The sequence below is a fragment of the Pteropus alecto genome, unplaced genomic scaffold (genome assembly GCF_000325575.1).
Source record: "Pteropus alecto unplaced genomic scaffold, ASM32557v1 scaffold88, whole genome shotgun sequence".
NCBI classification, from domain to species: domain Eukaryota; kingdom Metazoa; phylum Chordata; class Mammalia; order Chiroptera; family Pteropodidae; genus Pteropus; species Pteropus alecto.
In genome coordinates, this window is record NW_006494611.1 from 9,145,858 (window position 1) to 9,158,459 (window position 12,602).

A 12,602-nucleotide genomic window follows, 5' to 3' on the forward strand; every position below is an offset into this window, starting at 1 on the left:
GTTAAGCCCAGGAAGATGTTAATTTGTTAGTTTGCTGGGGCTACGAAGGGAGTTAAGGGTTCCATTTGTGCAGCAGGTGGGTGAGTTTAGCTCCTTTTCCCACTTACAGGGTTGAGGAAGGTGGAAGCTGTTCCTGACTTCCCAAGTTGGAACAAGATTTATTTCCCATAAAAAGCTTTAATAATAATTAACTTTAAAAAAAACTTGAAAAAAATTGGGAAAGAATTGTACTCTAACATGTTTCAAGTGTATTTTGGACTGGCCTAGGGCTGTGACTGCCTCGTCCTATTTCTCTCATAAGAATATGTATTATTTCAAAGCAACTTCTGAATCCTAGCTTCTTATAAGCCAACATAACCTATATTTATGAATTAGAGGACAGTTCATTCAGTTATTATTCAACCTATGCATGGCTTATGTTACCTTAAGGATTCATCTGAGCTCCTATAACAGCCTTAGAAGAAATTCATATATTCGAGGATCCTATCTCTGCATTTGTTTTTAAGTGAACCAACTTATATTCTCTTCTTCCCTTTGGGGACATTTTCTTAAATTACAATCAATATTTCCTGAAAACCTGACCCATAAAGCATACATTCAATATGATCTATAGAAGCAAGTCTGTTCAAGTTAGATAAGGCAGCATTTCCCAACCATTCTGGTACTAGGGACCAGTGCTTCCTATGAGAATCTAATGCCTGATGATCTGAGGTAGAGCTGAGGCAGTGATGCTAGCGCTGGGGAGCAGCTGAAAATACAAATGATGTTTCGCTTGCTTGCCCACCGCTCACTTCCTGCTATGTAGCCCAGTTCCTGACAGGCCATGGACTGGTACCGGTCCATAGTCTGGGGGTCGGGGATCCCTGAGATAAGGGATCCTGTAGTGGTTGTCCAGGCAGTGAAAGACTTAGGAGATCAGGGAGTGGGTACTTCTGAAATGCCTCACTGAAAATCTCCACTAGCTTTTTATATGTCTTCATTCTCTGTCCTTTAGGGCATTTGGTTATCATTTAACAAACATCTGTGTGCCTCGTATATATCAGACACTGAAAGGCCCTAGGGATATAAAGTTGAACAAGATAAAATAGTTGCCTTCAAGTAGTTACCTAGAAGAAGAGATTGGCAGTTATAAGGCGAAAAGAATTTCGTGAGATGTGTGAACTGTGAGAAGAGTGCACTTAAAAAAAATGTCCCGCTTGAAAGTGACCTTATGCCTTTGGTTCAAATTTCTTTCAGAGCTATCACTCCATCGGTGACACTTCTGCCTTATTCTCTTATTTGAGGTGTTGCCAAAGGTTCAGTTTTCAACCCTGTTGACTTTCCCTCAGGTCTCATCCACTTGTGCTAAGAAGTTCAAGAAATACTTAGTAGAGTGGGGAGGCACAGACAACGCCCTAAATTGTCTTCTGTTGATACTTGGAAACTCCCAAGTCCAAGTGAAAGGAATTGTCACAGTGACTTGGGACGCCGTCATAAGGTAACAGCTCACCGTCTTTGGAAGATATCAGGAATATGGTAGAATTGATGCATTATATGAAAGTTGAATCAAATAACTTTAGTCTAAGATCTTCAGCTGCCTACAGGCCATTTTTATTTGGAAATGCCATAATTCTCTTGACATAAATATATATGATCTTTAACATTCCCTCCAACTCCTCTATCAGTCACAAAAGCCTGTCCAGTTTTACTTTGCAAACATTGCCACTATATTAATCCAGGCTTTTGTCACCTGGTACCTGGATTGTTCTATTAGTCTCCTAATCTGAGTCCTTGCCTCCAGCTTCTCTCTAAGGGGAGCCATAGAGCTAGTATCAAAATACATTTTATTGCATCCCTACCCATAATTTTCAGTAACTCCCAATTACCTCCGAGTTGAATTGGTATTCCACAATCTGTATCAAGGCCTATCCATAGCCTCTTTTCATTCATGGTTATGAAAAGTGGCAAGGTGGCTATAAGCCGGTTTTGGCCCTTCCTCTTGCTAGGATATCAGCTATCTTGCAGCTCCAAGATATAACACCAGTCTCATGTACCCAAAACTTTCCAGGAAGCCCCTGGTACCTCACCATCCGCACACCTATAGCCCTTAATTAGTTCAACCAATAGTTTTGGGCACCACTTGCTGGGCTGCAGTGTGACACTCACCGCTATTAATGGCCTCGATTGCTTTTTACCTTTTCAATTAGGGTTCTATTGAGAGCTCCTGGAGCTGGGGCTGGGTTTTCTCCGCTTCAATAAGTAGATAATGAATTAGTATTTCCCTTTTCAGAGGCTGCCCCCGGAGCCTAGCTCAAATTGAATAAACCAGAATTTACTGGTGGCAGGATCTGACCGGCTGTGGCAGAACTGCGCAATCACTGGACAGGTGAGGGAGACCCATTAAATATAATCCTATTATATCCTCTCCGTGGGTGGGCTGGGTCCTCCGCCCTGCGCTTCGGGGCACGCGTGGCCGCGATGCCCTGCGGGTCAGGACTACTTTTGGCCCTGCACAGCCGCCGTCCGCAGCACCCAGCTATGCTCAGAAGCCCTTTGTGAAGAGTGGCCCTAGCTCGCTGCGCCTGACCCCTGGCCTGGCCTGGGCTCTCCCGGCAGGTTGGTTTTCCCTGCCTGTCTGGGGCCCCTGATAGCGGAGATCGTGCTGGGGAGCCGGAACGCCGCTCCTTCCTTGGGAGAGCGCCGCGGGGAGCTCGCCCTCCGCCGGAGACCCCGGCCCGCCCCAGGCTCCGGCTCGAGGTCCACATTGCGCCCGCCCTCGAATTGTACCCGGCTCTACTCTCCCTGCCGCGCCCGGCTCCCTCTTCAGCGCTGCCATCGTGCCTTACCGCCCACCCTGGGCCCTGACATGCCCTGTCCTGGTAGCTCGCTCCAAGTATGTGCTCCCTGCCAGAGCGAGAAGGCTTGTCATGACTGACCCTTGTGCGCCGCGCTCTGGGGAAAGCCGGAGAGAAGCTCTGCTGACCTCTGCCCACAGGGACCGGAGTGCTAAGGGTAACTGGTGCCTTCCATCACTGCAAGAGTCTGTTCAGCCAGCTCTTCAATGGTCATTGCTCTCCTACCTTCAACAACCCGGCTTCTGCCCATTCGGACCCCAAGCGGGGGCTTTTTGTATGAACAGTGGTCTCTGAACAAAGTAGATTAAAAGCCCATCTTCCCAGAGGCTAGACTGTTCGGATTTAAACGCTTTATGGAGTCTAGTTTAGACTAGCGTAATGCTTAAAAGCCCTGGGCTCTGGAGGCCGATAGGGGCTCGCATCTTGACCTAGCCAGTTTTCTTCTTTTAAAATGACGATGATAATAGTATTTACCGCATAGAACCATTGTGAAAATTAAATGAGATAGGCATGGAAGTGCACAGTGCTAATCTCAACTCCTAATTTTAAGGCATTTTCCCCCAGAAACGTGAAAATGGCTTTGACCAGCAGGTGGCACTGGTAACTGTGATACGTAGTATGATACTGTCAGAAGGCACCTTATGGAGCCTCCAGTGTTTAGAGGCTCTCCTGGAAATCTTGCCTAAATTGACAGTCTTAAGCTTTCTTCAAGCTGGAAAGTACATTAGAGGTTAATACTTATCTCCTGTTTTCGTAGGTTGAAAGTAACCTGCCTGTAGCTTGCTCAGGCAGGTCTTAGTGGGTTCCAAGTTTCCTCTCTCAAGTTCAATGTTACTTCCTTTTTAAAAAACTTTTTTTTTTTTTTGCCACTTTGCTAGCCCGTTGGGATATGGGCTAGCAAACCTTGAATATGCGTTAGAATTGGGTTGGAAACTACGGAGTTAAAAGGGAGGCCTGCATTTTTTCAGCAAATGTTATCAAGCACTATGTGCCAGACATTGTTCTGGCACCAGTTATAATACGGTGAACAAAGACACGGTGCTAGCTCTCATGGTGTTTACTTTATGTATGAGACTAACAATATAAATATAAATAAACATGTAATTATGAATCGCTATGAAGAAAAAAAATTGAGGCTGTTTTTGATTAGGTGGCTCACCTCTTTGAGGTGAGAAGCTGAGCCCAGAAAGCTGTCATAAGGAATCAGTCATACAGAGATTGAAAGGAAGAGTATTCAAAGTATAAGAAACAATTTATAAAAGCTGTAAGATAGGGAAAAGCAGGAAATACAAAAAGGCTAATGCAGCTGAAGCACCGTGAATAAAGGGGAAAGTAGCAGGAGATGAACTTGAAGTTATAGACTGGAGCCTTTGAGCAGGGCCATAATAAAGGGTTTGAATTTTGAGTATGATAGAAGCCATTGAGAGATTTTAAGCATAGAATGTCAAAAATCTATTTTTGATTTTAAAAGTTCACTCCTGCTGCTGTGTAGAGAATGAATTGGGTATAAGTAGCAGGGAGATGACCAATTGAAAGATTATTGTAGTAATCCAGGTGAGAGATGATGGGATCTTCAAATAGAATGGCAGTGGTGGTAGAGAAAAGTAGACAGATTCAGATACATTTTGGATATAAAATCTGGAAGACTTAATGATAGATGAAAAGGGAGTAAGAGAAGGAAGGAACAAGAGTGATTTTCAGGTTTCTCAGTTGAGTAGTTGGGTGAATAGTGGTACCATTTATTGAGATGAAAATTTGAGGAAGAACAGATTTGCGGGGAGGAGATGTAGAATAATTTCATTTTAGATAGACTAACTTTTAGGTATCTTTGCTATATCTAAGTGGAAACATTTGATTAGCAGTTCTATATAAGAACTCAGAGCTCAGAGGGGAGATTTGTATGGTTATATAAATTTGGGAGTCATCAGCTTATTGATAATATTGAAAGCCAAAGGAATTGATAAGGTCACTTAAAGATATCTGATTTGATGGTTATAACCATGGGGTCTGTGGTATCCCTTGTGGTTGAGTATCTTTTTGGATTTAAAGCATTAGATTTCAGTAACTGGGTAAATGAACTGTCCTTACAGTTCTGCAGATGGTCATGTACTTGTCACCCTATGTTGCCCTGAGATGCCCTATCCTGTGATGGGGAGAGAGAAACAAGATCTCGTGTCCACGGGTGCTCCCTGGATCTGGCCCTTAAGCTTGCCGTTTCTATTTTCAGTGAGTTGAGGGCCATGTCAGTTTTCTGCCACCTACAGGGCAGACCATGAAGCTGAAGGAACTTGAGAGGCCAGCAGTTCAAGTGTGGAGCCCAGCTAGTCAGCACCCTGTGTATCTGGCTACAGGTATGGCGATTCTGTGGACTAGATTGCAGTGGAAGTACATAGATCGAGGGGAGACTTAGTATCCAGAATGTTTTATTGAGCATCAGAGAAAGCTTTAGAATCATGGAAGGGTGGGACTGGCTCACAGCATAAACAAGGGGAATATTAGGTGTTTTTGCTGCTTGGGGGAGGCCTTGGGCTAGAGTTTAAGGCTAGGCAACTCATGCTTCTTTGCAGTTACCATTTGAAGAAGGGATTACCCAGTCCTCTCCTGTTCCTCCTCCTCTCCACTCCCTAAATGGTTAGGGTTAAGGAGAGGAACAGGAGAGGACTGGGTATACCCTAACCCCAAATCTATGCATATATTATTGCTCATTTGCTGCCTCTTCTTGACTTTTCTTGTGCCTAGGAACATCTGCCCAGCAGCTAGATGCCTCCTTTAGCACAAATGGCGCATTGGAAATCTTTGAGGTTGATTTCAGGGACCCCTCTTTGAACTTGAAACACAAAGGAGTCCTTTCTGCCTCAAGCAGGTACTATATCTGAATTGCTGATGGGTATGCAGGGCAGATCCTGATACAGACCCTGGTGGGGATCCTGTAGTAGTGTGTGCCTCTCAGGGCTCATGAGGAGACAAGTGAGGGGAGAAAGCCCTTCACCACATTGGAGAAAAGTTAACTCTGGGTTTATTTTGCAAAAGGATTTTAGAAGCACCCTGTCTCTTCTGGTGAGCAGCAGCAGCAGCAGATGGAATCATGTGATAGAGTTGCCTCACATAAGCCTGGACCCATGACTATCTGATCTCTCTGAACCAAGATGTATTGACTCCTTCCTCGCATGGCTCTTGCGAAGATAAGAACCTTGCACAATATCCCCCTTTTCTGCCAGCAAGAGGAGAATGAATGATCCTCTTCTCACGGCCGTCAGGGGCCGATTGGGTACTCATGGATTTCATGGTTCTGGCAGGCTTACAGGGCTGGCATTCACTTACTAGCATTCACCGAGCACATGTAAACATGCCAGGAACTATCTTAGGGGCTCTTTATATCTCATTCATTCCTCAAAATGAGCCTAAGCAATAAATACCATTATTCCCATTTCATATAGGAGGGAACCAAAACTCCGAGAAGCTAGGATTTAAGTCTCAGCCTAACTCCAAAGCCTACCTTCTTTCTATTATTCGACTGCTCTTTTATAAGTTTTGTAAAGACGAGGCTTACAGTCTGAAGCAAGGGTCTCCAAATTCTTTTTACCATCATGAAAAATGTGAATAACTATACTCAAGTTATAGATTCATCATAAATAATATACATTTATTACATTTATTAATAAAGTTCAATTTATGTCTTTTTTTAAAATTAAAAATGTAAATCTTACAGCCCAGAGAATTATCTTGCCTATCTCACTTTAGAGATTACTGGTTTAGAATGTTCTCTCGTGCATTTTTGGGTCCATCTGAGAGATTAGTTAAGATAGTTTTATAGAAGAACCTCTTCTTTCTTTTCATGGTTTAATCTAATAACGAAAGATTAGTTATTGTTGTCTTTTTCTTGAGCTGTATATTACTTTATGACAGTACTCTTATTTTGCAGTTTTTTACATCTCTTTGCATTTCTCGTACCTGCACCTTTTGAAGAGCAGGCACTTGAGGGTTTACCAATAATGATGAGATATTCTTAGCATTTCAGAAAGGGCCCCTGAAAGGGGTGAGCTAATTCAATAGTGTTTATACTCTTGGAGATAAGAAAAGGGGCAGTGGGCAATGGCTCTTATACTTGACCAGCTAAGCAGCAGCTTCAGCACAGTAGTGACTCCTTAGGGCTGAGTTTCTGAAAATGAGGCAATATAATTGTCTAAGAAACCTTGAAACTGAATCCTGAGATCCACGTGGGCAGAGATTTTTGCCCGTTTTATTCACTGCTGTATCTCTAGCACCTAGAACAATGCCTGACATTGGGTGCTTAATAAATATTAGTTGAATGAATGAATGAATGAATGATATCAGGAACTTGCGTGTTACCAAACTGAGCATTCTATCTACCACTTCAGTCAGTTATAGTCTTCAGTTAGTCTTGGTGCCTTAAGAGCTTTTAAAAGATGATGGTCTGTTTGTTTTGCAGCCAACTGGTTGAAGGGAACCTTTTCGAAATGTTGGTGCTGAATGTGGGAGTCAGGAACTTCACCTCTTCACCTCATACCCTGCTCACCCTGCAAGGATTTAAGGGCTATAACCAAAATAAATGCACAGTTAACACTGTGGATAGTGTTCATATCTACTTTCTTTTTCCACCTCTGTAATTGTTTCCAGAGATTGGTTCTCATTCCCAAAGACCTAAGAAATTACCTTTGACACAATCCTGTTGATGTCTTTATGAAGAAATCATCTTAAACACCCCAGGGTCTAAGATATCCACTTCTTTCTGTTCCAGCCTGGGTTAGGTCACTTACTCAAAAGTCATTGTCTATTGACCAAGAAGATCAGAGTAGGAAGAGGGCTACTCATTTTTTGCTTTGTGCTCGCTTGCTTTGCTTTTCCTTTCTTTCCCATGTCATCTACTGCATGGTTTACTGGAAAGCACAGTTATGTTGGATTGCAGCCTTGACTAAGCTATGTGACTTTGTCAGTGGTCTTAGGTTTCCTCACTTATGTATAAGGAAGAGATTGTACCAGACAATTTCTAAGAACTTGCTGAGCTTGAATTCAAATATGTTCAGTCTCTCCTTCCCTTTCATTTTCTAGCTCAGTCTCTGTCCTTTCTCTTTATTTTTTAAAAAACTCTTTCCTGTGTCTCTTCATTATTAACTAAACATACTTTTCAAAATCTTCCCCTTTCCTTTGCCTGACGTTTTCACCGGGCCCATGCCTCAACCACATTTGAATCCTGAAGATCTCTTCAATCCATGATGCATCAGAGAAATATCTTTTTAGAAATACCTGACTGAAAGAGAAATATTCTGAAACACTGGCATAGGTATAGATAAGGGACAGCCTAAATCTGTGAATAGACTAAACAGAGTGCATGGATAAATGTCCCTGGATGCAATCAGAATCAATATGGATTAGCATGTGCACTGAAGCAAGCGATGTTTGCTTTGTTAGATGAATCTCACTCAAGAAGAAAGATTTCTGGGAGAATAATACATTGTTTATGTATTGACTTTTGAATTGAGCTGCTGTGTTTGAATGATGTCAGAGGCCAGTACATGACCTGCTGTTCTCCACCTCTGTCTACACTGAGGTTCTAGATCTCTGAGTGGCCTCTGTAATCTGTCTGACTCATTTTCTAATAATATAGAGAAAGTAGATGATCTGTCTTCCAGTACCTTTATCTCAGTTCTAGCTTCTTTGGGAGCCCTTTGACCTCTCTTTGGGTGGCTGTTTAAGGGATAACACCAAACAGAAAAAGATCACTTTGTGTATTTCTCTTAGTTTTCCTGTTTCCAAGATTTGCCTTCTCTAGAAGATGTGAGAGTAGAAGGAACATGGGCTTTGCTGTTGGACATATACTGTCCTCTTGGGCATGTTATTTAACTTCTCTGGCCCCGTTTTCTCTGCTGTAAATTTGAGATATATAGTAGGCACTTAGTGGTCTGGTGCCTACGATGCATTAAGAAAAGTAGCTCTCTCAAACAGCCATTGCTCTACTCCACTGTCTTCATTCTTCAGTTCGGAGCACCGCCTTCACTGCTCTGTGACTTCAGGAAACTTGGAGTTCCTCGGCTATTTTGCTCTGGAGGTGGACAAAACTTATTCCACTTTAGCTCATCAGCAGAAGGCTGGGATTTTTCAAAGGGAACCTTTCTAAGCAAGTGAAAGCAAAATATAAGAGCAGTACATAAATTACGGGAGCAAGAATTTATACAGCACATCATACTTAATCATAAGGTAGCTAAAGCTTGGCCTCAGATGATCTTAGCTGGTATGACCTTCTGATCTCACAGGCCTTAGTTTATTCTCTTTAGCCTTGCCTTTTACTTTTTGCCTGAAGCATAGCTGGTTGTTTGGGCTGGTTCCTTCTTTATGAATTCAACATCTTCCTCGATTGTTTAGGCTGGTATGCAGTCTGATATATCTAGTACAGTGGTTCTCAACCTAGGCTGCTTGTTAAGAGTTACCTGGAGAGTCTAATTAAAAATGTAGATTCTGAGGACCTGTCTCTGGAAATTCTGCTTTACAAGGTCAGGGTAGGACTCAAAGAACTTATTTTTTATTTAGGTGCCACCCATCATTCTGTGCTGGCTGTCATATTGTCTCCATCCGTTGTCATCATTATCCTGGAAACTTCTTAGCAGAGAACTCCATTCGTATTCTTATGTTTTGAAAGTTTCCACCTTCTCATACAAATTCTTCTCCCTATACCTTCCCCTTAAATCTCTTATTTTGTATTTTCAGGCCAAAGGCCACCTTTAAAAAACTCTTTATTTTTAAACTATTCAAACATAGAAAAGTTGCAGAATAGTACAATGAACAATCATATACCTTCACTTAGATTCATCAGTTGTTAACATTTTGTCACATTTGTTCACATGCTCAAGAGTGCTCTCTTCTCTACACACGTACTTACACACACACACACACACACCCCTATCTCTTGTCTCCTGTCCATTTGCAGAGCAGAAATGATTGACACGCCTTGAGTTCACTGAATAATCAAGTTCTTCCGTCCTTGCTTGACTTGTCCCAGGTATTCCCACTCTCCCAGGTATTCTGTATCTCATCCTATTTAGGCTCCAGCGTCACCCTCACAAGCGGCTAACAATACAAATGTACTTTTTACATGTTTACAGAAAGAAAATCATTTTGCCACACTCTGTGTTCTGCATTTAGGCAACTCTAAAGTTACTGGGCCCTCTTCTCAAACCCTTTAGTGACCTCCCCCACCTCCCTTGCACCGCCTTGAGGTCTCAGGTACCTTTTACTCTAGTCTGTATCTCATGTGTTCTGTCCGTACTGAGATCACTGCACCTATTCTACCATTTCCGTGTGAGTTTTTCACTGGCCATACCTCCCTCTGCTTCCTGTGTGACCTATTATGGACTTCTCTTAGCCACTCTGTTGACATGTCCTCTGCCCACGCTGACCTCTAGCCCCAGGATGCTATGGCAGCCTCTTGAGCCAGTATGGTATACATTCTTCTGCTCTATTAAGATCAGCACAACTTCAGAAAACATAGCCTTTCTGACAGTAGCTCTAGAGCTACCATTTGTGTCAGCTCTGCTGGTTTGCTTCAGATGCTGACCTGGTCTGAACTGGTGCTCAGCTCTTTACTTCTGACAGATTGGTTTTGCTCTGCTGACCAGTCAAATAGGTTCCTGCCTGGTCACCCCACTCGATTTCTTTGTTGATTGTTCCTAGGGTGTGGGAACATTTCAGTTCAGTTGGGGAATCTTAGGACATCATTCGATGTGAAATCTGGCGTCTGTGAAGGGTTGTGGAAATATTCTTGGCTAGCAGCTGTGAAATGGAGGACAGACCACCTATGAGGCTTTGGGGATTTCACAGACCTTCTCTATAGGCTTTGCAGAGGACCCACACTTCTCTGTAGGGGGCCCGGGGGGGGGGTCCATCTTTTTCCTTTATGCATAGAACATTGACATTATCTTGTTAGAAGCATTCTCAGAAAGCCAGACAAGTGTTTCCTAAGCAATGTGTTCAGAAAGCCAGACAAGTGTTTCCTAAGCAATGTGTTCATGCTTCTTCGTCTCTAGGGATGGCCCATTACAGCCATGTAGCAGTTCCAGTGGGCCAGCCACGTGGGAGAGGCATGGGGTAGAGAGGTCCTTGGGTCTTTTCTCACTTTCAGTTTGTGAGGGAAGAGGGGACAGCAATTGTTTATCTAGAGAACCTGCTTCTAGTCAGGTACAGAAAAGTTTGGATCTTCCTCTAAACAGAGGACAGTATTCAATGATGATTGAGCTCAGGCTCTAAAATAAAATGGGCCTGACTTTGAACCTTGATTCTGTCATTTCCTAGTTGTCAAATGGTGATAAAATTACTAGCTATATATACAGAAGTTTCATAATTTCTCTGTGCCTCAGTTTCCTCAACTGAAAGTGGAATTAATAGTAACACTTTATGGGATAGTTGAATAGTAAATCAGCTGATACATGCCAAGCACTTAAAACAGTGCCTGATACATAAGTATTCAGTAAGTGTTAGTTGTTATTTGAGTCGTGAGGATTAGATGAAATAATCTATTTGAAGTATTTATCACTAGGCCTATATAACCCCAATAATATTAACTTTAAAAAAAGGCATTCCCACAAAACTCTTGAGTCGGTGGCCTCCTGGCTTCTAGTGTAACACAGATGGAATATTTTTTTCAGAGGAAGGACAAGACCAGGCAGAGGATATCTGTGTCTGGGAAATGAGGGAGGTAGTCCCCAGCTAGGGGTAGGGATGCCTGCCTGCATAATGGCAGAGGCTGACAAAGATGCCCACCCTCTGCTTACTGACATTGACCTGAGTTGGTGCTGATACTAGTTCCTCCTCTTTGTAGGTTTCACAAGCTGATCTGGGGGAACTTTGGCAGTGGGCTTCTGGAAGGCTCCGGGGTTATTGCAGGCGGCGGGGACAATGGCATGCTTACTTTATACAATGTGACCCACATCCTGTCTTCGGGAAAGGATCCTGTGATTGCCCAGAGGCAGAAGCACACAGGGGCTGTCAGAGCCCTCGACTTTAATCCTTTCCAGGTACTACATTTCAGTTGGTCAGACATAGCCAAGCCATAGAGCAGGAGATCTGAATGGAAGCATTCACTCATGACCTCCAGTCTATAACTCTGAGTCCTTCCCAGGCTGTTACAGGATGGGCTTTGGCAGCCCTATATATGGGTCTCTTTCCCCCTCTCCTGCTCTCATATTTTCCTGGGTTGGTGTGTTCTTCATACAGGGCAACCTCCTGGCCTCAGGAGCCAATGATTCTGAAATCTTCATTTGGGATTTGAATAACCTGAGTGTACCAATGACCCTAGGATACAAGTCACAGGTAAGGAGGCTCCCGGGGCTGCTGCTTAGAGTGTCCAGCTGATTTTCCCAGGGAAAGTCTTGAATTCCAGAGGCTGCCAGAGCGTAGGAGATTTCAGCCTTTACCACTGGAGGGCAATAAAGCTCCACAGACTAATAAGCTACTAGCCAGATGATATCAGGAGTGGAGAGGAGGGGGGGGTGTGTGGCGGTGAGGCGGTTTGTGGTCATTAACTATCCTAGAGATTTCTGGAAGAAAAATGAAAGGAGAGAGAGGCAGTAAAAGACATCGAGAGAAGGAATGAGGGTACAGTTTATTATCAGTAGGGTTCGGTAGGGCTCTGGGCTCAGTGGAAAGGGAGCAAGATACGACTTCCAGATCTACTCTGTCCTTTTTGTGGGTAGGATCAGCCTTGTCTCTGTCTGGTTCTCCCATGCAGTCGGTGGTCTTGTGTCTCTCTGTCTCTGA

The 12,602-nt window shown here is 43.3% G+C and overlaps 1 protein-coding gene across 1 annotated transcript in view; it reads left to right on the forward strand.

The window, feature by feature from the left end:
• Positions 1–736: 736 nt before the first annotated feature.
• Positions 737–12,602, forward strand: part of SEC31B (SEC31 homolog B, COPII coat complex component) — a 30,684-nt gene continuing 18,818 nt past the window's right edge. The window contains exons 1-5 of the mRNA XM_006925880.3: positions 737–2,595; positions 5,062–5,185; positions 5,574–5,697; positions 11,665–11,860; positions 12,060–12,155. Coding sequence (XP_006925942.1) covers positions 5,107–5,185; positions 5,574–5,697; positions 11,665–11,860; positions 12,060–12,155 — 495 coding nt within the window. The 5' untranslated portion in view covers positions 737–2,595; positions 5,062–5,106. The remainder of the gene's footprint in view (positions 2,596–5,061; positions 5,186–5,573; positions 5,698–11,664; positions 11,861–12,059; positions 12,156–12,602) is intronic.